Genomic DNA, 23235 nt, shown 5'->3' on the forward strand with positions numbered 1-23235 from the left:
TATAAGGAACGGTTGAGGAATATGGGTATGTTTGGCCTGGTAAAGAGCGTTGTCAACATGGAAGATGGAGCAAGCTTGTTTTCTCCTGCACAAGATACTAGGGCCCGAACTAATGGATTCAAGTTACAAGAAAGGAGATTCATACTAAACATCAGAAATAACTTTCTGACCGTAAAAGCTGTTCAGTAGTGCAACAGATTCCCACGAGAGGTGGTGGACTCTCTTTACTTGGAGGTTTTTAAGCAAATGTTGGGTGGCCATCTGTCATGTCTTCATGGCAACGGGTTGGACTAGAATGATGACCCTCAGGGTCCTTTCTAACTCTGCAGTTCTGTGTTTCTATGAAAGCTCATCAATCAGAAAGTGAATGACCAACTAGTTAGTTCCTTTCTTTTTTTCATCTCTTGATTAAGAGACTGTGATTTTGAATACTTGGGACATGGAAAACAAAGTGAGAAAGGATTTTGCTCACATCAGCTCTCTTGCATCTTGGCAGTTAAACTTTCCACAGAAAGTCAGATTTTATATCTTATGAAGAAGATTATATCCCTTGTATGCTAATGGAAGATTTCAATTAGCCATTGCTTTCAGGTTGTGAAATATTTCTAAAATGCAATTTGTTGTCTCTCCCTATAATAGATAGTTGGAGCTCTTGAAAGTTTTCCTGAATGGAACTTTATGTACCACAGTTGTGAATCCAACAAATTGTACAGATATGACTATAAGGGTTTAATCTCTTATGTAAGAAGGTCATTTTTCACCAAAATAAAAAAACACAATGGCAGCAGCTCCTGTTTGCTTCCTCTTAACAATACACCACTGTTGCCTGCAACTTGCACGCATCTCTTTTGCCACCTTGCTATTCTTACAAGAGGGTGTGGGAGCCGAATTGTACAGAAAGTTAAAATCAATTCATAATAAAGTATGGACGTTTAATGTATATGTGAAACAACACATTTGCACACATTATTGATGTGAAAGGGCTCCTTAGCCAGAAAAGTATACTGTTAATTTGCATAGGAGGTAACACTAACTCCCAAACCTGTTCTGTTAAATGGGTTTATATCTCCAAAGAAACATTTACAGGAATTCTTTATTTATTTATTTTTTAAAAAATTATTGATTTTCCAAATTTATAACAAACAAGAAAAACATTACAATATAGAGAAAACAAACAAACAAACAGACATATATCCTGACTGTTATAATCCCACTTTTGTTACCTTTGTTGGGTGACTTCCTCAAATCCCCCTAGCTGAGTTTCCATGTAACTCATTGTAGCAGTTTTCCAATACTATTTTTATACAAAATTTACTTGTTCAATTAACATCTTTCTTTCTTTTCATATTGATTTCTATCCATAATGTTATACAACTTCACATATTTAAATCCTAGGCCAATCTGTTACTCACAAGTAGTTCTATTTAAGTTATCTTAACATATTTAACTAAATAATCCTTAAATTTCTTCCATTCCTCTTGGTACTCCTCCTCCTTCTGGTCACGGACTTCCGGTCAGGTTGGCTAACTCCAAAAAGTCCATCATCTTCATCTGCCATTCCTCCACTGTTGGTACTTCATGTAATTTCCAATTTTTGGCTAGCAAAATTCTAACTGCAGTTGTGGCATACAAAAACAATCTGACATCTTTTTTGGGCAGTTCCAAACCTATTATTCCAAGTAGAAAGGCTTCTGGTTTCTTAATAAATGTATATTTCAACATTTTTTTTTCAATTCATTATAAATCTTTTCCCAGAAGTCTTTCACCTTGAGACACATCCACCACATATGGTAAAAGGCACCTTATTTTTCTTTACATTTTCAACATAAATTGTCACTCTTTGCTAGTTTTACAGGGGTTAAGTACCATCTATACATCATTTTCATAACGTTTTCCTTTAACAGGAATTCATTATTTAAAGGAAGAGGTGCCACCCTAGGAACCTTCAGAAAGAAGGATAGGATACATAGTTAATTAAAAAATAAATTCACTGTAATAATTTGTGATAAATCTACATACTCTATACTAATATCTAGCTTATATCCCTTTTTCTGTCTCAAGAATTCAGAGGTATCTGTCTTTGAAGTCAACATCCGCTTCATTGGTGGCTTGCTTGCGGCCTATTACCTTTCAGGTCAGGAGGTAAGTGAATTATAATATAATCATGGAAATATGTGCAACTTTTACATAGTTTTCTTAAAAGGGAACAAAGGCTTGTTTTCTTGCTGCTTCAAAGGTCTCACTAATAGGTAAGTAACCACAAACTCATAGCTGTAATATGAGTGATATGAATTTCAAAATTCAGTACAAATGCAGAAAATTCAAAATGCTGGGCATTGGCCACAGAATCTGTTTTCATTTTATTAAAAAGAGGCATTAAAATGAAATATCTGGAGCCAAAAGAGATTGGGGGGGGGTTGCTTTAGTACTGTGGAAACTCATTTCTCCCCAGCAAACTAATAAAATATGTGTGAGGTAGTTTAAGTTGTATATTCAGTTTGCAGAATTTGGCACAAAATTTGCCAATAATTATACAGGAATGAGCATTTGTCACCCTGTCTGAAATCAGTTGTCAAAATTTGAGGTCTTAGTTTATGGTTTGCAGCAAGGTTTTAACTGCAGCCTGTGAAACAGATCATGAAATATCTGTATTGGGTACCATTCTGTATCTGGAGGATCACTTGCTGCCATATGAACTTGCCCATATATCATTAAGATCTTATCTTGAGAGGTGCTCTGGATGCTCCCAACCTCAGAGATCCCAGATGCGTTACATGGAGCAGGGCCTTTTCTGTGGTGGCACCCAGATTATGGAGAACTTTTTAGGGAACCTGCAATGCTGTCTTTTAAGTGCCAGCTAAAACGCTTTTTAAAAAATTGCCCTAGCCTTTCCCAATATTTAATTTTTGTTTATAATTTGTGATCATTTGCATTCATGTTTTTACTAACTATTGAATATGTTTTGTTGTGTTTTTAATTGTTTGTTATGAGCCATTTGGAGCCAATATCAGAATAAGAATGGGATAGAAAAGATTTAAAATAACCCAACCTGCACTTTTCTATGCTTACTTGCATAAGGACTTACTTCTAAGAAGATATGTATAAGATTGCACAGAAAAAAATGGAGAAGTCCTCAACTTTCTTTCTTGTGTTACAGGTTTTTAAGTTAAAAGCGGTCCAACTTGCAGGAAAACTTATTCCTGCCTTCAATACACCCACAGGGATTCCTTGGGCAATGGTGAATTTGAAAAGGTACGAGATTTGAGGCAAGAGGAAGACTGGAAATCAGGAATAGCAAAAACATATGTTTGGCCACTGATAGTAGGATGTCTCAATGCCTGCTAAGGGATTTTTTTGCACAATTAAATACCTATATGTGGTGTCTTTGGAGTCTGATGTTAACTGTGGTATCATGTTGAGTAGTAGTCAAGTTTGGGGGTGATCCTTTCACTGTTGTTTCTTGAATTATTTCAAGGACACTTTTTTCCTTTGGCTTGTGCTTATCTTCCCCAGTACTCTGTTGCTGATTGGTCTTTGCCTTTAACAGAAATAGATAAATTGCTAAACCTCTTCCTATATAGAACAATACCAGTACCAAATATTTGTATACATTTACCCTTTAATCTTTCTCTTGCCAGTGGTGTAGGTCGCAACTGGGGCTGGGCGTCTGCTGGCAGCAGTATCCTATCTGAGTTTGGCACCCTTCACATGGAATTTGTACACCTGAGCTACTTGACTGGCAACCCTGTCTACTATGATAAGGTTAGTTTTGTGTTCTTTCTGGTGGAATAAGAAGTTTGTAGATATTTGAATTCTGGTGCTGGAGGAGACTCTTGAGAGTCCCATGGACTGCCAGAAGATCAAACCTCTCCATTCTGAAGGAAATCAGCCCTAAGTGCTCACTGGAAGGACAGATCCTGAAGCCGAGGCTCCAGTACTTTGGCCACCTCATGAGAAGAGAAGACTCCCTGGAAAAGACCCTGATGCTGGGAAAGATAGAGGGCACAAGGAGAAGGGGACGGCAGAGGATGAGATGGTTGGACAATGTTCTTGAAGCTACCAGCATGAGTTTGACCAAACTGCAGGAGGCAGTGGAAGACAGGAGTGCCTGGCGTGCTCTGGTCCAGGGGGTCACGAAGAGTAGGACACAACTAAACGACTAAACAACAACATATATTTATTGACAGTGGCTATATATAATGTCTTTATTTTTATTATGTATTCTGTGTTTTTATATTGTGATTTTATGTTGTGAACTGCCCTGAGACCTGCAGGTACAAATTTTAATAATAATCATCATAATAAATAATGCATATATTAAAATGCATAAACCACCAAGGACCATTAATTGATTGACAGTTTATAATGAAATGGTATTTAAAAGTCTGCCTAGTTCTTCAAAATTTGTTAGGGCACAAATTTAAACTTGTTTAATTGATGGAAGAGGATTTGATTTACATTCTGTATTGAGACTAAGCTGTGTTTATGATTTTTTTTTTTCATTTAGGTCATGCATATTCGTAAGCTACTTCAAAAAATGGACCGCCCAAATGGGCTTTATCCAAACTACTTGAATCCAAGGACTGGGCGCTGGGGGCAGCGTGAGTACTTCCTCCTCCACATTTATGTCAAAGTAGATTATATCTATCTATCCACGCACACATAGAAGCGCACATTCACACATAGGCACATTCTGAGACCCATTTCAGACATCACAGCCCAGACCATGATTTAGCCTTTGGGAACTTCATACTCGCATGCTCCATCCTCCTCTTTCCTGTTCTGGTTTTTTGTATCATGTCCTGGCTAATAGTGATAATAGTTCTGCCTCCTTCATTGCACAATTTCATCAAGCTTTGATTTGGGGAGTTTGACTTCAGTAACTTCCAGGATTATTTATCTGTGCTTCACAATGCAAGCTTCATTTATTAGTTTATGTAGATAGTTTCACAATCTGAATCAGCCGCTTCAAAGTATCAGATCCCAGCAGCAAGTCCATTAACTAAATTTTAGTAGTTCTTAGTTTCCCAAAGGATTTCTAAAACACCTGTGGAAGTAGAAGGCAAGGAGTCAACAGCCTTGCTGCATCCTCTGAAATTTTCTTTAACTTTGGCTTGAACATCTGATGTGGTGCTGCAAACAATGTCCTTACAAGTGAGTCTAAACCAGGGGTCAGCAAACTTTTTTCAGCAGGGAGCCGGTCCACTGTCCCTCAGACCTTGTGGGGGGCTGGACTATATTTTTTTTGGGGGGGGGGGAAGAATGAAGAAGAACGAATTCCTATGCCCCACACATAACCCAGAGATGCATTTTAAATAAAAGGACACATTCTACTCATGTAAAAACACGCTGATTCCCGGATCGTCCGTGGGCCAGATTTAGAAGGTGATTGGGCCAGATCTAGCCCCTGGGCCTTAGTTTGCCTACCCATGATCTAAACAATTGCCAAGATGGGAGCCCCCCCCCAAATAACCTCACCCTTTCCTGACAAGCTGTGCTGAGCACTGTGGGTTTTTTATGCACCTGTCATGCCTCTGGGTAAGTCAGCCTGCTGTTTAACCATTTGTGAGACTGCATAGAAATCACAAAGAGGAAAAACTGGTTTACTTCTTTCCAGAGGGGCAGCTGGATTACAACAAAGTGTCTTGTGACGCCTTTAATACATGGTATCATGGCATATGCTTTTGTGGACTTGAGTTCATTTGTTTATACGTGTGAAGTGTTTTTCTCGATTTCATACCTGCAGCTGAAGATTGCAGGTTGCTTACCTGTGACTACAGTTCTTTGGTCATCTGTGCAGTCACATAGCCTACCTCCACCTGCACTCCGGATGCTGCTGTTCTCCTGCTCTTGTTCTGCACTTCCTTATATAGATGCTGCAGTGGTCCGAAAGTAACTGAGCAGGAAAGTGCGAGCCAGGCTCCTTGAGCATGTGCACAGAGGGTGGGAGTGGGTTTCCTGCCAGAATGTCTGTTGAACCCCAGAAAATTCTGAACATAGGTCAGTGCAAGGACAGAACCCATATGTGTGGCTGCACAGATAACCACCTGAAAAAACCAGTCACTGGTAAGCAACTTTTCTTTTGCCATGAGGTACATGCAGGGTTTTGGTTTTTTAGCAGAAACTCAGGGTAACTGAGTTCCCTTACTCTTTTTAAATTAAATATTTATTTTTTTGTCTTGGGGAGCTGGAACAGATAAACACCCAATGCCTGAGCCAAAAATCCACCTATATTTGTAATCAATAAAGTTGTGGCCATTTCTAACACAGATCATTGTCGGCTTGAGTTTATTAATCACATATTACATTTAGCCACTGCTCCAGGGGAGTGGGGTCGCAGTGGCACTGTGACTGGGTCTGCAATAAATTAACTAACTAACTAACTAACTAACTAACTTTGTGGTGAGTTCTCTCACCGTTTTTTCCAGAAAAAAAGCACTGGGTACATGTTCTGCATGTGGGGGTAGTTACTTTCTTCAAATCTATCAGTCTGATGGCTTAGTTCACTTTAAAAAGTCTTAAGGTTTTAAAAGATTTCCTTGATGGCAAAAGTTGGCTTGAAAAGAGACCAGCTTTATGCTGCTGTCCCTAGGACACAAACCTCTGAAGAGATCAGAAAAGATTAGTTATCTTAACTTACTCAAGAGAGAACATTAAGCAGTAACATGATCACAGTCCTGGAGAGCTTTCAGTGCAGATATTGTGGCCAAGTAGATAAGCTAAGAGCCAGTTTGCATATACACTGAGTCAGATTATTGATCCACTTGTCCAATTCTGTGTTTTCTGACTGGAATCCAAGGTCTAAGGCAGCTTCCCTGCCTGCCCCACTCAACCTTATTGTGTAAACTGAATGGGAACAGTCAACTAATATCATTTTAATATGGAATGAAAGGAAAAGCCCACTTTGCTGTTCCGCGATAGGCCCGTTATGTGAAATGCTTCTCAGGTTTCCCAATATGTAATTGTGTGTTCGATCATGGGTCTGGGATTAGGCATTTAAGTTCTTGTGTCAAAAATTCAAAACGTTGCAAAGCTAATCAGTGATGGGAAAAGGAATTCATTTTCCATGTCAGTGGTGTAAGATGAATTGTGATGCAAAATAAGTTATTTTTAGTATACCAAATTCTTAAACCACAGATAGGTGGAGACGATTTTTAAAACAGTTGCTTTTCCAGACTTAAGGGTTATTTCCAGCTAGGTTTTACAAAATCAGTCATGTTCATTCATTTCACTGAATCTGAGTATGAGTAATATTGGATATAACTCTATGCAGTTTGCCCTGGCAAATCTAGGTAGTACTGCGCATACCAAATTTTACCCTCTTTCTCCTTCTTGGTTGCAGATCACACTTCCATGGGTGGATTGGGAGACAGTTTCTACGAGTACTTGCTGAAAGCATGGTTGATGTCAGATAAGATGGACATGGAGGCAAGGAAAATGTATGATGATGCTATTGAGGTGATTATAGTGCATTGATTTCCCCACTTCCCCACATACACAATGAGAATGTCAATTTTAAAAATGTTTCTCCCCTTAAAATGCAAATGATTATTTTGTTTCTAACTCTTTTTAGGGCAGCAAGATATGCAATATGTACAGATATACCATCTTGATTCAGTTCTGAAGCTGGTGTTATAAAACTGTGGAGCTCCCCATTTTGAACACAGTTTGCTAGCTGCATATTGTGGACTAACAGGTGTTTGATAACCCTAACCCACCGCACCACTCAAACCTGTTTTTGCAGACTCGGGCAGGCAACAAAAGCAGGTTTATTAATCTCTTGCAGGCTGCACTTGGCTGTAGCCAAAATTCTGCATTTGGTAGACCAGAAGTTGTGCAGACCTGCAGTAAGCACCATATTTACACAACTGTGTAAGAACTGGATTGTGATTCCTCACCCTGAATTGTTTCAGCGGTATTGTAACTGAACAAATACTGGCTGACATTCTGGATCAGACTTCCTGGACTTGTCCTCTGTTGCATGTGAGCAAAATATCGCAGTTCTTTAGATTCCTACCATCACTGCAGTGTCAGAGTAGCTGTTGAACTGGAAACCTCTGAAAAGTGTCATTTGCAAATATTAGCATTAAAAGTTGACAGAAGGAAACGCAAGCCTTTACTGAGCACTGCTTCCTTCTACTATGACTAATTAAAAACAACAACCCACTACTGGCAGAATCTGCCCCCACCTTTACATTGTAAGTAAAACACAGACCTGCTTCCAGAACTTCAACATCCACATGGAAATGCCCTCCCAGCTTAAGAGTTTTATAAATTTTGTGAGCAGGGAACTGTTCTTGAGCCAAGATTTTCAACCAACCCCTTGCTCAAATAGGTTACCTTTTCTTAGTGAAGTTCCTGATTCTGGTACCCTACCTTTAATTCTAAGTAGGTTTCATGAATATGCTTGCTTTTAAAAGAGAGAAAACCACCCACTGGTCTATGTTGCTTTTTGTGTATGTAAAAATCAGTGGTCTTGTAAGCAATGGAAAGCGCTCTCTCTCTCTCTCTCTCTCTCTCTCTCTCTCTCTCTCTCTCTCTCTCTCTCTCTGTCTCTCTCTCTCTCTCTCTCTCTCTCTGTGTGTGTGTGTGTGTGTGTGTGTCTCTCTCCCCGTATGGATTTGCACTCTTCCCAGTAAATGTCCAATAATCCTGATTTGTTGAATTTCCCTTGAAGTAAGAAACCAGAAAAGTTTTTAAGCAGAGGTCGAACTGTCATCTGTCATGTATGATCTAGTTGAGATTCCCCTTTAACTCTACAGTTCTGTGATTCTATTATTCTAAGCTGGAGTTTGTCTTACAGCAGCTTGTGCGCTACTCCAAATCCCATGTAATGTGCAAGGGACTCATGTCAGTATTTGTGATGGTGTTTCCGTGTGCTGCTCTGGTTTCGCCAGAAGTGGCTTAGTCATGCTGGCCACACAACCCAGAAAAACTGTCTGCGAACAAATGTCGGCTCCCTCGGCCAGTAAAGCAAGATGAGCGCTGCAACCCCAGAGTTGTTCATGCCTGGACTTAACTGTCAGGGGTCCTTTACCTTTTATTTACACACACCCCTCCGAAAAACAAACCCACACCTCCAGTGTAATAGCGCTGTCTCTGGAGAAGAGGGGAGGAGAATGAAAGTGTGACTCGCTAAGCTATGCCTCTGCTCTTCTCCTCACCCCCACCTCTAGTTTTGTGGGAAATGATGATGCATGATAAATGCTTGATTCACATCATGCATGACAGAGCAGGAACTAGGTAACATCTTTCTACTCTCTCTCCCTCCCTTAACAAAGAGGTAAGTAGCTACTTAACTCCTGTCCTGTTGAGGACTCCTATCCTGTAAGTTTATCATTGTTATTCATTGGTACCCAACTATGTGGTTCTTTGGGTGTTTTGCAAGAGAGAAAAGACTTGCTTGGAAATACACACACACACACACACACACACACACACACACGTGTTTGTTAAAATTAATGCAAAGCATAAAGGATGCACTTGGGATAGTGAATATTTTGAATATTTGAAATAATATTTGAAATAACTTTTCTGTTTCTTCTTATAGGCCATAGAGAAGCATCTTATCAGAAAGTCCAATGGAGGCCTAACTTTTATTGGAGAGTGGAAAAATGGGCACCTTGAGAGAAAAATGGGCCATCTCACATGTTTTGCTGGAGGATTGTTTGCTCTTGGAGCAGATGGTTCCCGAGATGATAAGGCTGGACACTACCTACAGCTTGGAGCAGAAATTGCACATACGTGTCATGAATCATATGACAGGACAAGTAGGTATCCTTTCCTGTCTTAAGTTCTGGGTGGCTTTTTTCCTTAATACTTGCTAATGGTGATGTGGCTGAATTTGGAGCAATTTTGAAAGTACTGTACATGAAAATGGGGAGAAAATATACTGTGTAAGAGATTATTTTTTTTAGCTCATGCCCTTTGAGTTTGAATGGTGAATGTGCATTTAATGATGTGTGCATTTAAACTTTGTTTTGCCAAGAGAGAAAGCTGCATAAAGCACCATCAGTTCTTAGTAGTCATGAACTGTGTGAAAAGCTAGAAAAGGAGGTTATTAAATTACACAATAAAATCCAGTAACAGTGCAAACCAGTAGGAGTATTCTTACTGTTAGCTTCAAACAATTTAACTGGATGAGGAACATAAAACTATATGCTATGCATCTTTGTAAGCTGAGAAATTATCTATATCTGAGTTCATTTTAACTGTATTTTTATTGAAGCTAGTAGCAAAATCTAGATTATCCAAAACTGTGTTTTGCATTTACCATGCCTAGGAAAAAAATGAAGCCTGCATTTCCTGGAATCCAGCACTTGTTATGACTTGCTCATAATTACAGTACATAACACTCTGCCATTTATCCTCAGAAATAAAATGTTTTTTGCCATAGTTATCTCTATGAGAAGCAGCCTTTAATAACTTGATCTACTTAGTAGATTTCATGATTCAGTTTAAGAACTATAGATGTCAGTTTCATAATTTTGCAGTAACCTCAAATTTCCTTTTTACAGCAGGTTTAAAACAATCTTCTTGAGTAGTGAATTCTGTATTCTTAGTAAATGAATCATATAGTTGTTCAATGTGTTCAATATTAATTCTACAACTGTGTGCACATTCATTATTATTTCAGTGGGTTTTAGGGCGTTCTCACACTACAAAAGGCCTGGACAAATTTCTAAGAACTGTTCCAAGTGCTAGTAAGCACAAAGTACCTGTGAGCATTAAAAACAAACATAGAGTAATGTATGTTATTAGCATATTTGATACAGAATTTCCATTAAAAGTTATTATTTTTCATGCTTTTTATTAGTTTTCTTACTTGCTAAACACATACAATAAAGTAATCAAAATAATAAAATGATGACAACAACAAACACCAAAAAACCTCAAGAAACATACAACCATAAATCCATAAGTTCTTACACATGGACTTATGTCACCATATTCTTTATTCCCAGTTCCTTTTCTTCTCTGACAGACTTCCATCTTCCTCAAAGCGGGTCTGTTTTATCTATTTGTTAAACTGCTTCTTTTATCATTTCATCATTTCTGCTGTTTCCCACATACTATAATTATAATCCATATTATGGTTTGTGAAAATTAATCAAAGCAAATCCGGGTTTTGACTTGGGGGCACTTTTTAAAAAGTAATCTCTATAAATTCCCCATTCCTTTTGGAACTTTTGGTTGGGCTGTCTCCTAATTTTCTCTGTCATTTTTGCCAATTTCCATAAATAATTAAACCATTAAATGTTTCTCCCCCTCCACCTCTTTCCTCTGCAGCATTAAAACTGGGTCCCGAAGCTTTCAAATTTGATGGTGGTGTGGAGGCAGTAGCAGTACGGCAAAATGAAAAATACTACATTTTAAGACCAGAGGTGATAGAGACGTATTGGTATATGTGGCGATTCACACATGATCCGAAATACAGGCAGTGGGGCTGGGAGGCAGCACAGGTAACAACAGAAAGCTTTTACGTGTGGAAGTCAAAATGTTTACTGGCAACCTCTCACTGATGAAGTGTGAGGAATATTGTGTTGCTGCATAGCTGTCTGTTTCACAAGCGGAAACATAAATGCACATATAGGAGAAATGACAAATAGCAGCATATAGAAACATATATCCAAGCATATAGAAGAACAACCTTTGTTGAAGCAGAACCAGCGTGGCTTCCGTAAGGGCAAGTCCTGTCTCATGAACCCATTGGAGTTCTTTGAGAGTGTCAACAACCATATGGCTGTTTTATTGGCTGGTTTTTTTGTAAATGCTAAACAATGAAGACAGAAGGCAGCACATGAGACCAGTATTTGTTTCTCTTTTGTCTCCCTCTGTACCCGCCCCCACCAAAGCCCCTAGAAAATTGGGGTGGGCTCTCCTGAACAGTGTGGGTTGCAGTGGGAAGAGATAATCATATGAAATCAAACAGAAGCACCTTGCATGAACCATCTTCACGTTGCATGCTTTATGCAACAAAGCTTTGATTAGTATTCTGGGACAATCAAATGTAGTAGCATAAATGAAGTACTAGTGAAATAATTAAGAGGAGCAAGAGTCATCTCATAACTTGCAGTGAATATTTCTGCTTACCTTATTATGTTGTTGCTGATTTTAAAAACAGACCTCTACAAAAAAAAATTAACAGGAGTTTGGGAATTCCATATTTTTAATGTCCTGCAAGAACAGATTAACGGACATTTTGACTATAATATTTCACATATAGTTTTCCTGCATACAACTCCCTCAGCTACCAAATTCTCTTTTTTGTCTTAACTGTGAATACCCAGTGTTAGGTCTTGTTTGTCCCTTGCTATCTTCATCCCTATATGGTTAGGTAGGATTCCACTGTTTCACAGCGGAATGTGTTAACTAGATGCAGCAGTGAAAAAGTGTCTAGTAGAACATTTGTTCTGTTTCTCCCATGCCCCATATAGGCCATTGACAAGTACTGCCGAGTGAGTGGTGGATTTTCTGGGGTCAAGGATGTCTACTCTTCAGCTCCTACATATGATGATGTGCAGCAAAGCTTCTTCCTTGCTGAAACACTAAAGTAAGCAGATTTTTCTTCTTGATAATTTTCTTGGAATTGTGGTGGTCCTAAGAGGCTACTCAGCGCTTATAGAATTGTTGCCTATTTCATTATTGTTTTCTTAGGTAAATTGCAATTTACCTAAATAAACCACACTGGAATCTATTTTGATGAATGGCAATATAAATGTTTTAAATCAATGTAACAAATTGGAGTCAACAAATGAGCTGTTGTTGGGATGAATGGCGGAGGTACACCCACCAGAATGTAAGATGTAAGCACAAAGACCACCACAGTGTACCTAACATGTAATAGCAAGGGTATCAAAATTCATAATAAGTATTAGTGACAAGACAAATGTGGTGTTTCTGTGATCCTGAAGGTTTGCAATATTGACCTTGTTACTAATTACCATTTACACTATTATATAGTGTATATTATATAGTTTATGAGTCCCTATTTTAAGAGGTTGTCTTCTGTAGCACACGTTTACATCCTGTTTACTGGTGGATATTTTAGTGTTAGGCTATAGGTGTGTTTTACCAGGAATTTGTTTTTGTTTTCTATTGACTGGATTTAAACAGCACACTAAAGGTTGGCTTGGCTCAGACAAACCATAATTAACGTCAACCACAGCTGATTAATGCTTGGTTGGGTCAGAATAACAAACCACGGTTAATCAAGCACGGAAGTAAAAGCTTCCAAACTTTGTATTCGCATCATGTTGCTGCATCATGATTTAGCATGGCATTTGTTTTCTTTTCTACTACAATGCAAAAATAAATTACAAATGCTATTTACCCTGCCAATGGTTACCCAAGGGGAAATGGTGTTTAGTCAAGGCAGTATTTTTGAGATTGTTATGTATTTTACATAAATGTCAAGGCCTTATGGATTTTTTCGCATATGCAGAGAGGGAGTAGTTATGAAATATAGTGGTAGACTTTTTTTAAAAAAAAAGTTGTGGGGATGATTCCCATTGGCAATAAATGAGGCTCTTGTGTACTGTACTGCACTTAGTTACTCACCAAGACACCTTATGTTTTCCCATATTCTGGAAGGCTGAATGAAAGCCAGATACACACAGTGTCAGTTTTACTATTTGGAGAGACTGTCTCTTCTCCTGCCTGTTTCAAACTACTTTTTCTGCTTTTTATGAACAAATGTGTTGAGGTGTGTGTGTGTGTGTGAGAGAGAGAGAGACAAACTGGGTCTTTGTCCGCCTAGTTTCGGTCCTGCCTAGCACACTTACCCTGGAGAAAGCCCCATTGATTTCACAGCAACGTACTTCTGAGTAGACATGGCTAGGATTGCACTGTAAATTTAAAGATTATAGAGTTCCTTGGCACATTAATTGGATTATAAACAAACAAACCTGCAGAACTGCATTATTGAATAACGTGTTTACCCCAGTGTGTTAACTTCAGAGATTAGGAAATAATCATGACTTGAAAGCCTTTATTCTGAGTGAAGAGTTCTGAGAAATATTTTAGTCTACAGCTAATGTGTCCTTTGCTTGAATACTCAGATCAATTTGGCTTTCTGAGCTGGGTCTTAACAATTTGTTCTTTGAGTCTTCTAAATAAATACTTTCTGGGTGGAAGCATATATTATCAGATAACGTCTCTTAGAGGTCTGAAAATAAAAGGACTCAGTTTATGGGTGTGCATTGGAGACTTACAGGCCAACACCACACTTTTCACTAAGGGTAATGAGCACCAGGCTGGCATTTCACTACAGCCAAATGGAATTTGTTCATGTTAAGTTCATAACACTTCAGTGAAAATCCAGTTATTTCAAAGAGAACACTTCTGGCAATCATGGCAGTGTTATTAATTTTGGTGGATAAAATCTAAATCATAAGGTTGAGATTATTATTTTTAAAAGTATTTGAACAAGAACTAGATAATGAATCCATTAAAAACATTTTGATCCATTATAAAATGCACAGTTAATTGAGCACAAGAGTTAAAATAACCATAATAATTTTTTTAAAGCAAGTACTTATTTTAAAAAAGGTGGATGGTGAGAATCATTCCGTCTTATATGAGATACGGGGGACTGTTTCTTTTATGATAGCACCTACTCTGATTACATTCCTGCTTCATTTAAAGCAATAATATTTTCTCTTTCAGAATAGTTGTTGCAGATCGTATGCAAATTATAGAATTTATAGAATTTCAGTTGATTAAGTGATCTGCTACAACTTCTTTAATGGGTGATACTTTAAACCGTAAAGTCCATAATTTTTCTGAGGTTATCTAGGTTAGACCAGACATGGTGACAAACCTTCTGCTGCTCATTCCAACTTGTTTTCTCTCTCTACCTTGACAGGTATTTGTATCTGCTGTTCTCCAATGATGATCTCCTACCTTTGGATCACTGGGTTTTTAACACAGAAGCTCACCCCTTGCCTGTTTTACATCTAGCCAACACAACACTTTCAGGAAATCATGCATATCGATAGAAACTATTCCAGGACAAGGACAAAATACTTCGTTTTAGCTGTGTTTTGTTTACATGGACCACTTCAGACTTAAGGCTTGAGAGAAGACTGGCATTGTTTAATTAATGAATAACTTTGGATGAAGAGAGGATCAAAACTGCACTCTTAAGCATGTACATAAATTTAAAAATTCCATTTTATACATGACCAAAACTGTCGAGTGCAGTGTGTGTCAGCGAAAGACCTTGTATATTTGCAACTGAGAAGGTGGAGCATGGTGTTTTTAACAATTCAAAGCCTATTGGAACATGTTTCCTGCACTATGACAGGACTGCTACTACTGACCTTCGTAGTGATCGATCTCCTGCCCAGATGATGTGGATTCCTGATATTATGTCATTTGGTTTTTCTTTCGATGATGGCATGACTGAAACAATGACAGGCAACAAAAGTGCACTAATAGCACCTAGAGTTGAAATTCCTCTACTCCTGTTTAGAATTTTCTACTTTTCATCAGTCTGTCCAGACTGGCAGCCATTCCCAGTGCCTCTCAGACCCTTGCCTATTTTTATTATTGTTATTAATAATATTGATCAACCATTTGTTCTTGTAGTATTGTTCATCAGTAAATGAGATATGAAACGGATCAGCAACTTCTCTCCGTTTTCCTTTTAGGATTTGGGAAGCTTCTTTCACTGCAGCGTTGCTTCTTACACTATGACAAAACTGCCCAATGCATCTACCACTCGGTCAAGATTCCCTTCAATTAAGTTGCAATAACTCAACATTTGTCTATGAAGCCTGGAGTTTCATTAAACTCTCACTTTTTTATTTGTATATTATTCAGAAATGGAAGAACTGTTCTGTAAGAGATGTTTTTACACGTCCTCTGAGTAAGACTGTTGCCTGGGTATAATGGTGCTTGGTTTTTGGATCTTTTGGTACAGTGGAAGTGTGAGGATGAGTTTGTCAGCCTTCACTTACATAATAGAAATCCTACCACTTGATTTCTAAGTAACTGGAAACATAACACTTACTGGTGGGTACATGATAGTGGACAGCAGATCAACAGAAATGTTTGTGTGAATTTTACTTTGCAATGCTTCCTTGTCATTACTAAATGCAATTGGTAACAATTTGGGTTAGAAATGGCTCCTTTCCTGTCAGGTCCCCCACCCCAGTTCAGTTAAAAGAGAATCATTAAGTATTTGGGGGGTGGGGGTTAATTGGATATTTAAATATTATTTTTCATGTACATTGGAATCTGATTTCCTGGTGAATGCAGATTACAAGCATTTATTTTTGTTGGTATGCATCCCTTTTAAAGAGTGCTGAATTCCAAAAATGTTGACCAAGTTATCCCACTGGGACCTTACTGTGCCTCAAGGACAGCCGATCTGTAACTCAGCACACCATTTCAACTAGGTAACTGGTAACAAACCTAAGATCCACTTGTGGTGGAAGATAAGTTAAATATTTAACATATTGCAGTCCCTAGGATGGAGATCACTCTACCCACTTTGCACTGGTACAGTACAGCTGGGCCTCTGGCCAGGATCATGCTGCATTCTAATGTGAAACCCAATATATGTGCATGTCTCTAGCCCACATAATTGCAGAGATAAATCTAAAACTTCATGGTATATTTACAGTAGAGAAAGGTGGAATTCTAGACCTTAGGAGGTTGAGTTATTCCTTGCTTAGCACAATTACTGGACAGCCCCATGGTCTCCACTCCCATGTTGCGACCCCCACAAATCTGTTTTTTACATTTCTGCAGCCTGATGTTTACTTTATGCTCACTTTCTCTTTCCCAGGCCCCCAATAAACTCAAAATTCTAAATTCTGCATGAAAAAGACAACATATGCAAATCAAAATCATGTGCTGTTTTTTGAACTGTAGCCTGGCAATAGAATTTGGAATATTTTGATGCAAAGCTCTGTAGAAGTTGTGTCTAGCATAACGTTGGAAATTGCTCTCCATATGCTGCTTATACTGTTTTTATTGAGCCTAAGTCTTGGAACATTGACAATGTTCTCATCAAAATCAGTGGCAAAACTTTGTAAGATGCATGGATATCCAAAGTGATTGTTTTGTTGAAAAGTAAAAATTGAGGGGGCTAGAATGGTTTTCAGCCTAAGTAGAGTGGAGTTGGGCTTTGTATTAGGCTGAATAGTTTTCAGCCACTTTCTGTACATGGAAACAGTGCATACTCATGCTGGTACTACATTACTGCTACATTTGTCTTCCCTAAAACATTGATGTGCAGCAGATAGTAATCTTCATTTTAGAGCAGAACTGCATAAACAATACAGTGTCATTGTTGGGAATACTTGGGTGGATTAGCTGATTTTGTTTGTTGAATAGCACCAGTGTACTGGCAGTCTTATCATCCCTCCATGCTTATTTTAAAAGTTTTTCAGACCACTCTGCATGCAGTTTCTTCCAGTTTTGAGTTTGCTTCTCTACCCCACCCCCTTACTGGTTTCCAATGTGCATGAGTATATCGATTAAAATGGGCCTGAGCATCTGGATCTACTGGATAGATCTCTTGAGATATTTGTAATAGATCTGCAACAGTTTCTGGCCTCTGTTTTTTAAAAAAACAAAAGCAAAAGCAGCAACAAGTAGATTTCTCATTTCACTTTTCTAAATTAGGCTGTTGAAGCTAGGAAAGCTTGGGGAAAATTAAGAGTAGATTTTTTTATGTGAAAGGCCTGTGGGCTCTGTTCTACTGCTGCAAACAAATTCCTGACCCATGCATGTACTCAGAGGCTTCCTGTTTTAAGTGTATATATCCCCCCCAAACACACACACACACGCATTTTGCATGGGACTTCAGAGAAGACGACACAAACTGAACATTGTGACAAGTTAAACCAGCTGTCGTGGAATATAGGGCAGAGCCAACCTGTTAAATAGTGGACATTAGCAACCCACAGAGCCCCCTAGATCTGCTGCCCCTGTCCACTTGCTGTCTCCAAGTAAGTGAGCAGTGACAGGAAAAAGGAGCAGGCCAGCAGCCTCAACCTCCCTCTCCCTCTGGGCAGTGCTGCAGCATGGGCCTAGAGCAGGCACCCCCAACCTGCGGCCCTCCAGATGTTTTGGCCTACAACTCCCATGATCCCTAGCTAACAGGACCAGTGGTCAGGGATGATGGGGATTGTAGTCCAAAACATCTGGAGGGCTGAAGGTTGGGGATGCCTGGCCTAGAGGGACAGGTCAAGCTAGTCACCAGTAGTGGTAAGGAAGAGAGTAGGCTACTTGGAGTGGTGAGAGAACCTACTACAACCCTCTTACTCAAACCCTGACCCTAAGCATCCAGCTGTATCCGCTGAGCCCTAATAATGTGGGTTATGTTCTAACTACATATTGGGGGGACAGGAAGAGGAAAAATGCTTGCCCTCTCAAAAAATGGAAATATTTTTTCCCCTCCCAAGATAGAGGGTTGGGTCTGAGGATCACCCATGGAGAGCTCTTTTCATGACACAGGTTAATCCAATGCTACAATACACGCAATCACCAAAAATAGAAATTGGAAGTTCAGCATAAATAAGTACTCCAATAATTCATAGTCACTCAAGTTAATTGTCACTTGTGCGGCTATTTGCTGAAAACCAAAAGCTGAATGAAATTACTATAATTGCTTTCCAAGCATCATTGAAACTAATTACCTAATTAGTCTTTAATGACTTAAGGCAAGTACTTCTGTTCCATTTTAAAAGAGTGGTTTAAAATTAGATTTTCCACTTGTTATAATCGCTAGTAATTTGAGCTTTACTTCTGCACACACTGCTTTTGCATCAGGAGGACTAAAGGGTGCGGGGGGGGGAGCATTGTGTCTCTCTAAAAGTTCTTTTATATTCTTCAGAACATACAACACCCTACCCTAAAAATAAAATACTTCTCCCAATTCTAGAGGGAGAGGTCAGGGACAGAATTATATAGAGCCAGAAATAGAAAGTCTGAATTCATGCCTGCTGATTTGCTATCACTGTGCCTTGAGTTATAAAAGTGCTGCTTGCGTTTGTTGCTTTGGTAAGACTGCTACATGGGGTGAACTCACTGCTATGAAATACCGTATTTTTTGCTCTATAAGACTCACTTTTTCCCTCCTAAAAAGTAAGGGGAAATGTGTGTGGGTCTTATGGAGCGAATGCAGGCTGCGCAGCTATCCCAGAAGCCAGAACAGCAAGAGGGATTGCTGCTTTCACTGCGCAGCGATCCCTCTTGCTGTTCAGGCTTCTGAGATTCAGAATTTTTTTTTCTTGTTTTCCTCCTCCAAAAACTAGGGTGCGTCTTGTGGTCTGGTGCATCTTATAGAGTGAAAAATACGGTATGTCAAATTTTAAATCCTAAGCCACTTCAGAAAATTTCGCTAATCAGATGCAATGCCATTTTCCTCTTGTTTGGCCATGCAACAAATTGAATATATTTGCTTCATTATTGAGTTTATCACAGTATTTGGTCTGGGGAGTTCTAATGCCATCCCTGGTCTCCCTTTTCAAGCTTTATGCGGTAGAGACAACAACTCCATTGTAGTTTGTGTACCTTCTTGACGGCCATAAAATGTGGCTCTTCAAGTCTGGCTTCAGTGGACTCTAGATTTTCTTTTTTCAGGAATAAGATAATCCGAGGGATGAATTCATACGCTGCTACATGTGAAGTGTCACTTGTTAATGTTAAAAATGTGAAAGACATCACAGATTGACAGGCCATAATGAAAGGCTCATAATCACAGCAATTGTTTAAACTATGTGTTGAACCCATTAAAATCTAGCTGCAACAATGGTACATGAATGCACTGAGTTCTTGTTTTAAAGAAGAAAAAGGATACAAGTAACAACTAAAAACAAATACATTAGAATTAGTAGGTTTTTAAAAACATTTTGTTGCTCCTGTTCTACTTTGCTTCAGACATGTTAGATTTAGTTATTTACAAGTCCTACATTCTAACAACAACACAATTCTGGTTTATCCAGTATTTTTACAACATGCTCACTTCTCTCCTCCAAACAAAATTTTAATAATGGACAACACCCATTTTCTCTGTACTAGGTTATTTATGTACATGCCTGGCAACTGATGTGTGACCTCACTTCATAATTTTTATGTGGAATGCAAAAGCTCTCTGTGGTCACATGTGCATGTCATCACTTGCTGTTGTAGACATAAAAATGCTGAACGTGCAAATATTCAATCCTATACATGTTTACTCATGAGTAAGTCTCACTCCGATTGCTGTGAGGACTCTTATTCCATTGAACTCAAAGGGGCTTACTTCTGAGTAGACATGCCTATGATTCTGCCTGTGCCTATGAGTAGACATACCTATGTCTGCTGTATAGTATTTCCCCCCTGCTAGACCAAGAACATGTGTGATTTAGACTCAAATATTTTAAATTAAGTATTTTAACGTGGAGTACTAAAGCTCCATTTTCTGAATGAATAGGAACAGTACTCTCCATCAAGGAAAAATCCTCTAATTGACTTCAGCTGTCCCCCCCCCCCCTAAAATGAATATATTCTCTTAAAGCTCCTGGGTTCTTTTAAACAACAACAAAAAATCTCTTTGATTGTCCACTCTAGATGTTTATACATTTACATATATACTTCTTATATTTTTCTTCCTTGAAAATATTTGGCTGGTTGAAATAATTCATCCCCCCACCTCCACAGGCAACTTTCCTATATGTTTAAAAGCCATAAATATCTAGGGCAGAATCCTTCTAAGAGAACCAGAGCCAATCAGCAGGGACTTTTTTTTTTTAAGCACTGCATTTGAGCTATTTATATAATCTCTATATGCATACACTTTTGGATTGCTTGTATAGTTCAGTTACTTTTTACACCATTAAAACAAGGAGATAACAAAGAACAATTCAGTTAGTGTAGGAATTGGGAACCTGTGACCTGCCACATGTTAAGACTGCAACATCCATCTTCCCTGCCCCTTAACTATGCTGGCTCAGCGTGAGAGTTTAGTCAGACAACATCAGGAGAGCTACTAGTTCCTTATCCCTGGGCTTCATGTATCAGGTTGGTGACCATTTTTGGCTTTTGGACTGCCATTAATACACACAAAGGGGGCTTGGCTCATTCATTATTGTGATGTCAATCTGTAGTGGTGCAATTGTTGATGACCACAGGCCGAGGGGCACCTCTGCTTGATTTAGTCCATCTACCATGAAACACTTCTTCATAGTGGGTGTTGGCTGTCATCCTGCCTCTTATTTCACTTTCCTAAAGTTTATATTTTTCTTCTGAAATATTAAAAAGGGCAAGAGTCAGCCTTGTGAACTGGGGAGCTTCTGGCTGTCTCTGAGCTGGCATCCTGCATATGTAATTTTTAAAAGTTTAAAAAGAATATTGTATATAAAAAATAAAGAATGTCTTTAAAAGAAAGTGTTTGCTGTGAGCGTATCTTTGTTTGCTTGGGAGTTAAAGAACTGTAGGCAGCAGGTGGGACTGGCTTCATTCACCTAATGAAGTTACTGTTATTTTGCATTGTGTTATAAGCTTCTCAAGATGTGTGAAACTCGTGGGTGTTATCTATAGGGTGCTTTCTTGGTAAAAAAAGTTCCCTTGAATCAGTTGTATCCGCCTGGATTGCCTTTCATTGTTGCAGAGAACGGAAAGCTGCATTGCACTAATGAGACTTGGCTCCTGCTAAGGAGGTAGCTGGACAGCAAGGGAATTAAAGATGTGCTAAAAGCGGAAGATGAGATTGCAAAGAAGCTGAATGAATTATTTGCATCTGTTTTCACTGTGGGGAAATGGGCAGATCCCTGTGCCTGAACTAACTTTCTCAGGAAGGGAGTCTGGAAATTAAAAATTAACAAATTAACCAGGTCCAAGTGACACCCACTCAAGAATTTTTACCTCGAATGTGAAAATGCTGATCTTCTAACAAAGAAATGTGAAATATATAAACTTATCGTGTTGCAGGACTGGAAACTGGCCAATGTAACACCCATTTTTAAAAGGGGTCCAGGAAGTATCAAGGAACTTACAGATCAGTTAGCCTAATGTCTGTTTCAGGAAAACTGGTGGAAAGGCATTATTAAGATAGAATTACCATAGCTAGAATAACAGTGCTTGCTGAAGCCTAAGCAGCCTTTGGAGACAGAGCGTGCCTTTTGGAAAGCATCCATTAAAAATAAGAATAACATGGATTTGTAAAATCCTTGATTTCCCCATCAGGTGACACCTTAGACACAGCCAGTTAATAGATTTTTAATCATCATCATGACACCTACATGGGTCACCCAGTAACACGGCTCACTAGTTGGCTCAGAAGCACAACATAGTAAAATACAGTATTAAAACTCCATAAACATGGCAAAACTACGGACTTATAAAAATGCACTAACTCTTTATGGTTGGCACAAAAAAAAAAGAGATGGTGGCGATGCCTCAAGCAGTGCTGAAGAAATTATGTATGGAGGGAAAAAGGGAGTAAAAAAAATCTTTTTTTAAAAAAGGATACATTTCAAAGGAAGCTACAAACAAGCAGCAGCCCAAATTAGCCAGTTCAAGACAAGCTTTCATTACCACCAAGAGAATGTTTTGGGAGGGAACCACTATGGTCGCTCACAGTGCAGTTGCACTTCCCTCCTTTCAACAAGTTTTTAGTGTTTTGCCATCTTTTCTGGTCCCTGTACAGAAAAGATGGGAGATAAATAAATAAATATAGATTCTCCTGTCATCTCACTCTGGGATGTAGGTTGCACTATAACCAGACCAGCAGCACTGCCACCACAACAGGTGCCATATAAATAGCACCCATTTCGCATTTGCTAGAACCTGATCATTTTAGTGTGGCAGTGCTACCACTTTGCCTATTGAGATCAAGCAGGCGCCTTCATCGTACTCCTTTTGGCACCTGCTAAAAGCTATCCCTGTTTTGGACAAGTCTACCCAGATGCTTAGAAAGCTGAGGCAATTCTAATCTGCTCTAGTATTTTCAACTTTTGTTAATAGGATCATAGATTTGTAGAGTTGGAAGGGATATCTAATACAATCCCCCTGCAATGCAAGAATCTTTTACCCAACACAGGGCTCGAACCCACGACTCTTATGCTTTACTGACCGAGTAAAGGTGTGGGTTAAACCACATAGCCTAGGACTTGCCGATCAGAAGGTCGGCGGTTCGAATCCCTGGTTCGAAAGCACATCAAAAGTGCAAGTAGATAAATAAGTACCGCTCCGGCGGGAAGGTAAACGGCGTTTCCGTGCGCTGCTCTGGTTCACCAG

At 39.0% G+C, this 23235-nt stretch overlaps 1 protein-coding gene across 1 annotated transcript in view; it reads left to right on the plus strand.

Annotated features, from left to right (window-relative positions):
• MAN1A2 (mannosidase alpha class 1A member 2) overlaps positions 1 to 15624 on the plus strand; it is a 37676-nt gene extending 22052 nt beyond the window's left edge. Inside the window, exons 5-13 of the mRNA XM_083593376.1 lie at positions 2062 to 2142; positions 3158 to 3252; positions 3639 to 3762; positions 4508 to 4601; positions 7343 to 7458; positions 9551 to 9770; positions 11290 to 11462; positions 12438 to 12553; positions 14867 to 15624. Of these exons, the coding sequence (XP_083449502.1) occupies positions 2062 to 2142; positions 3158 to 3252; positions 3639 to 3762; positions 4508 to 4601; positions 7343 to 7458; positions 9551 to 9770; positions 11290 to 11462; positions 12438 to 12553; positions 14867 to 14999 (1152 nt within the window). The 3' untranslated portion in view covers positions 15000 to 15624. The remainder of the gene's footprint in view (positions 1 to 2061; positions 2143 to 3157; positions 3253 to 3638; positions 3763 to 4507; positions 4602 to 7342; positions 7459 to 9550; positions 9771 to 11289; positions 11463 to 12437; positions 12554 to 14866) is intronic.
• Positions 15625 to 23235: the final 7611 nt, after the last annotated feature.

The sequence above is a fragment of the Podarcis filfolensis genome, assembly GCF_964270895.1.
Source record: "Podarcis filfolensis genome assembly, chromosome: 17".
Lineage (NCBI taxonomy): Eukaryota > Metazoa > Chordata > Lepidosauria > Squamata > Lacertidae > Podarcis > Podarcis filfolensis.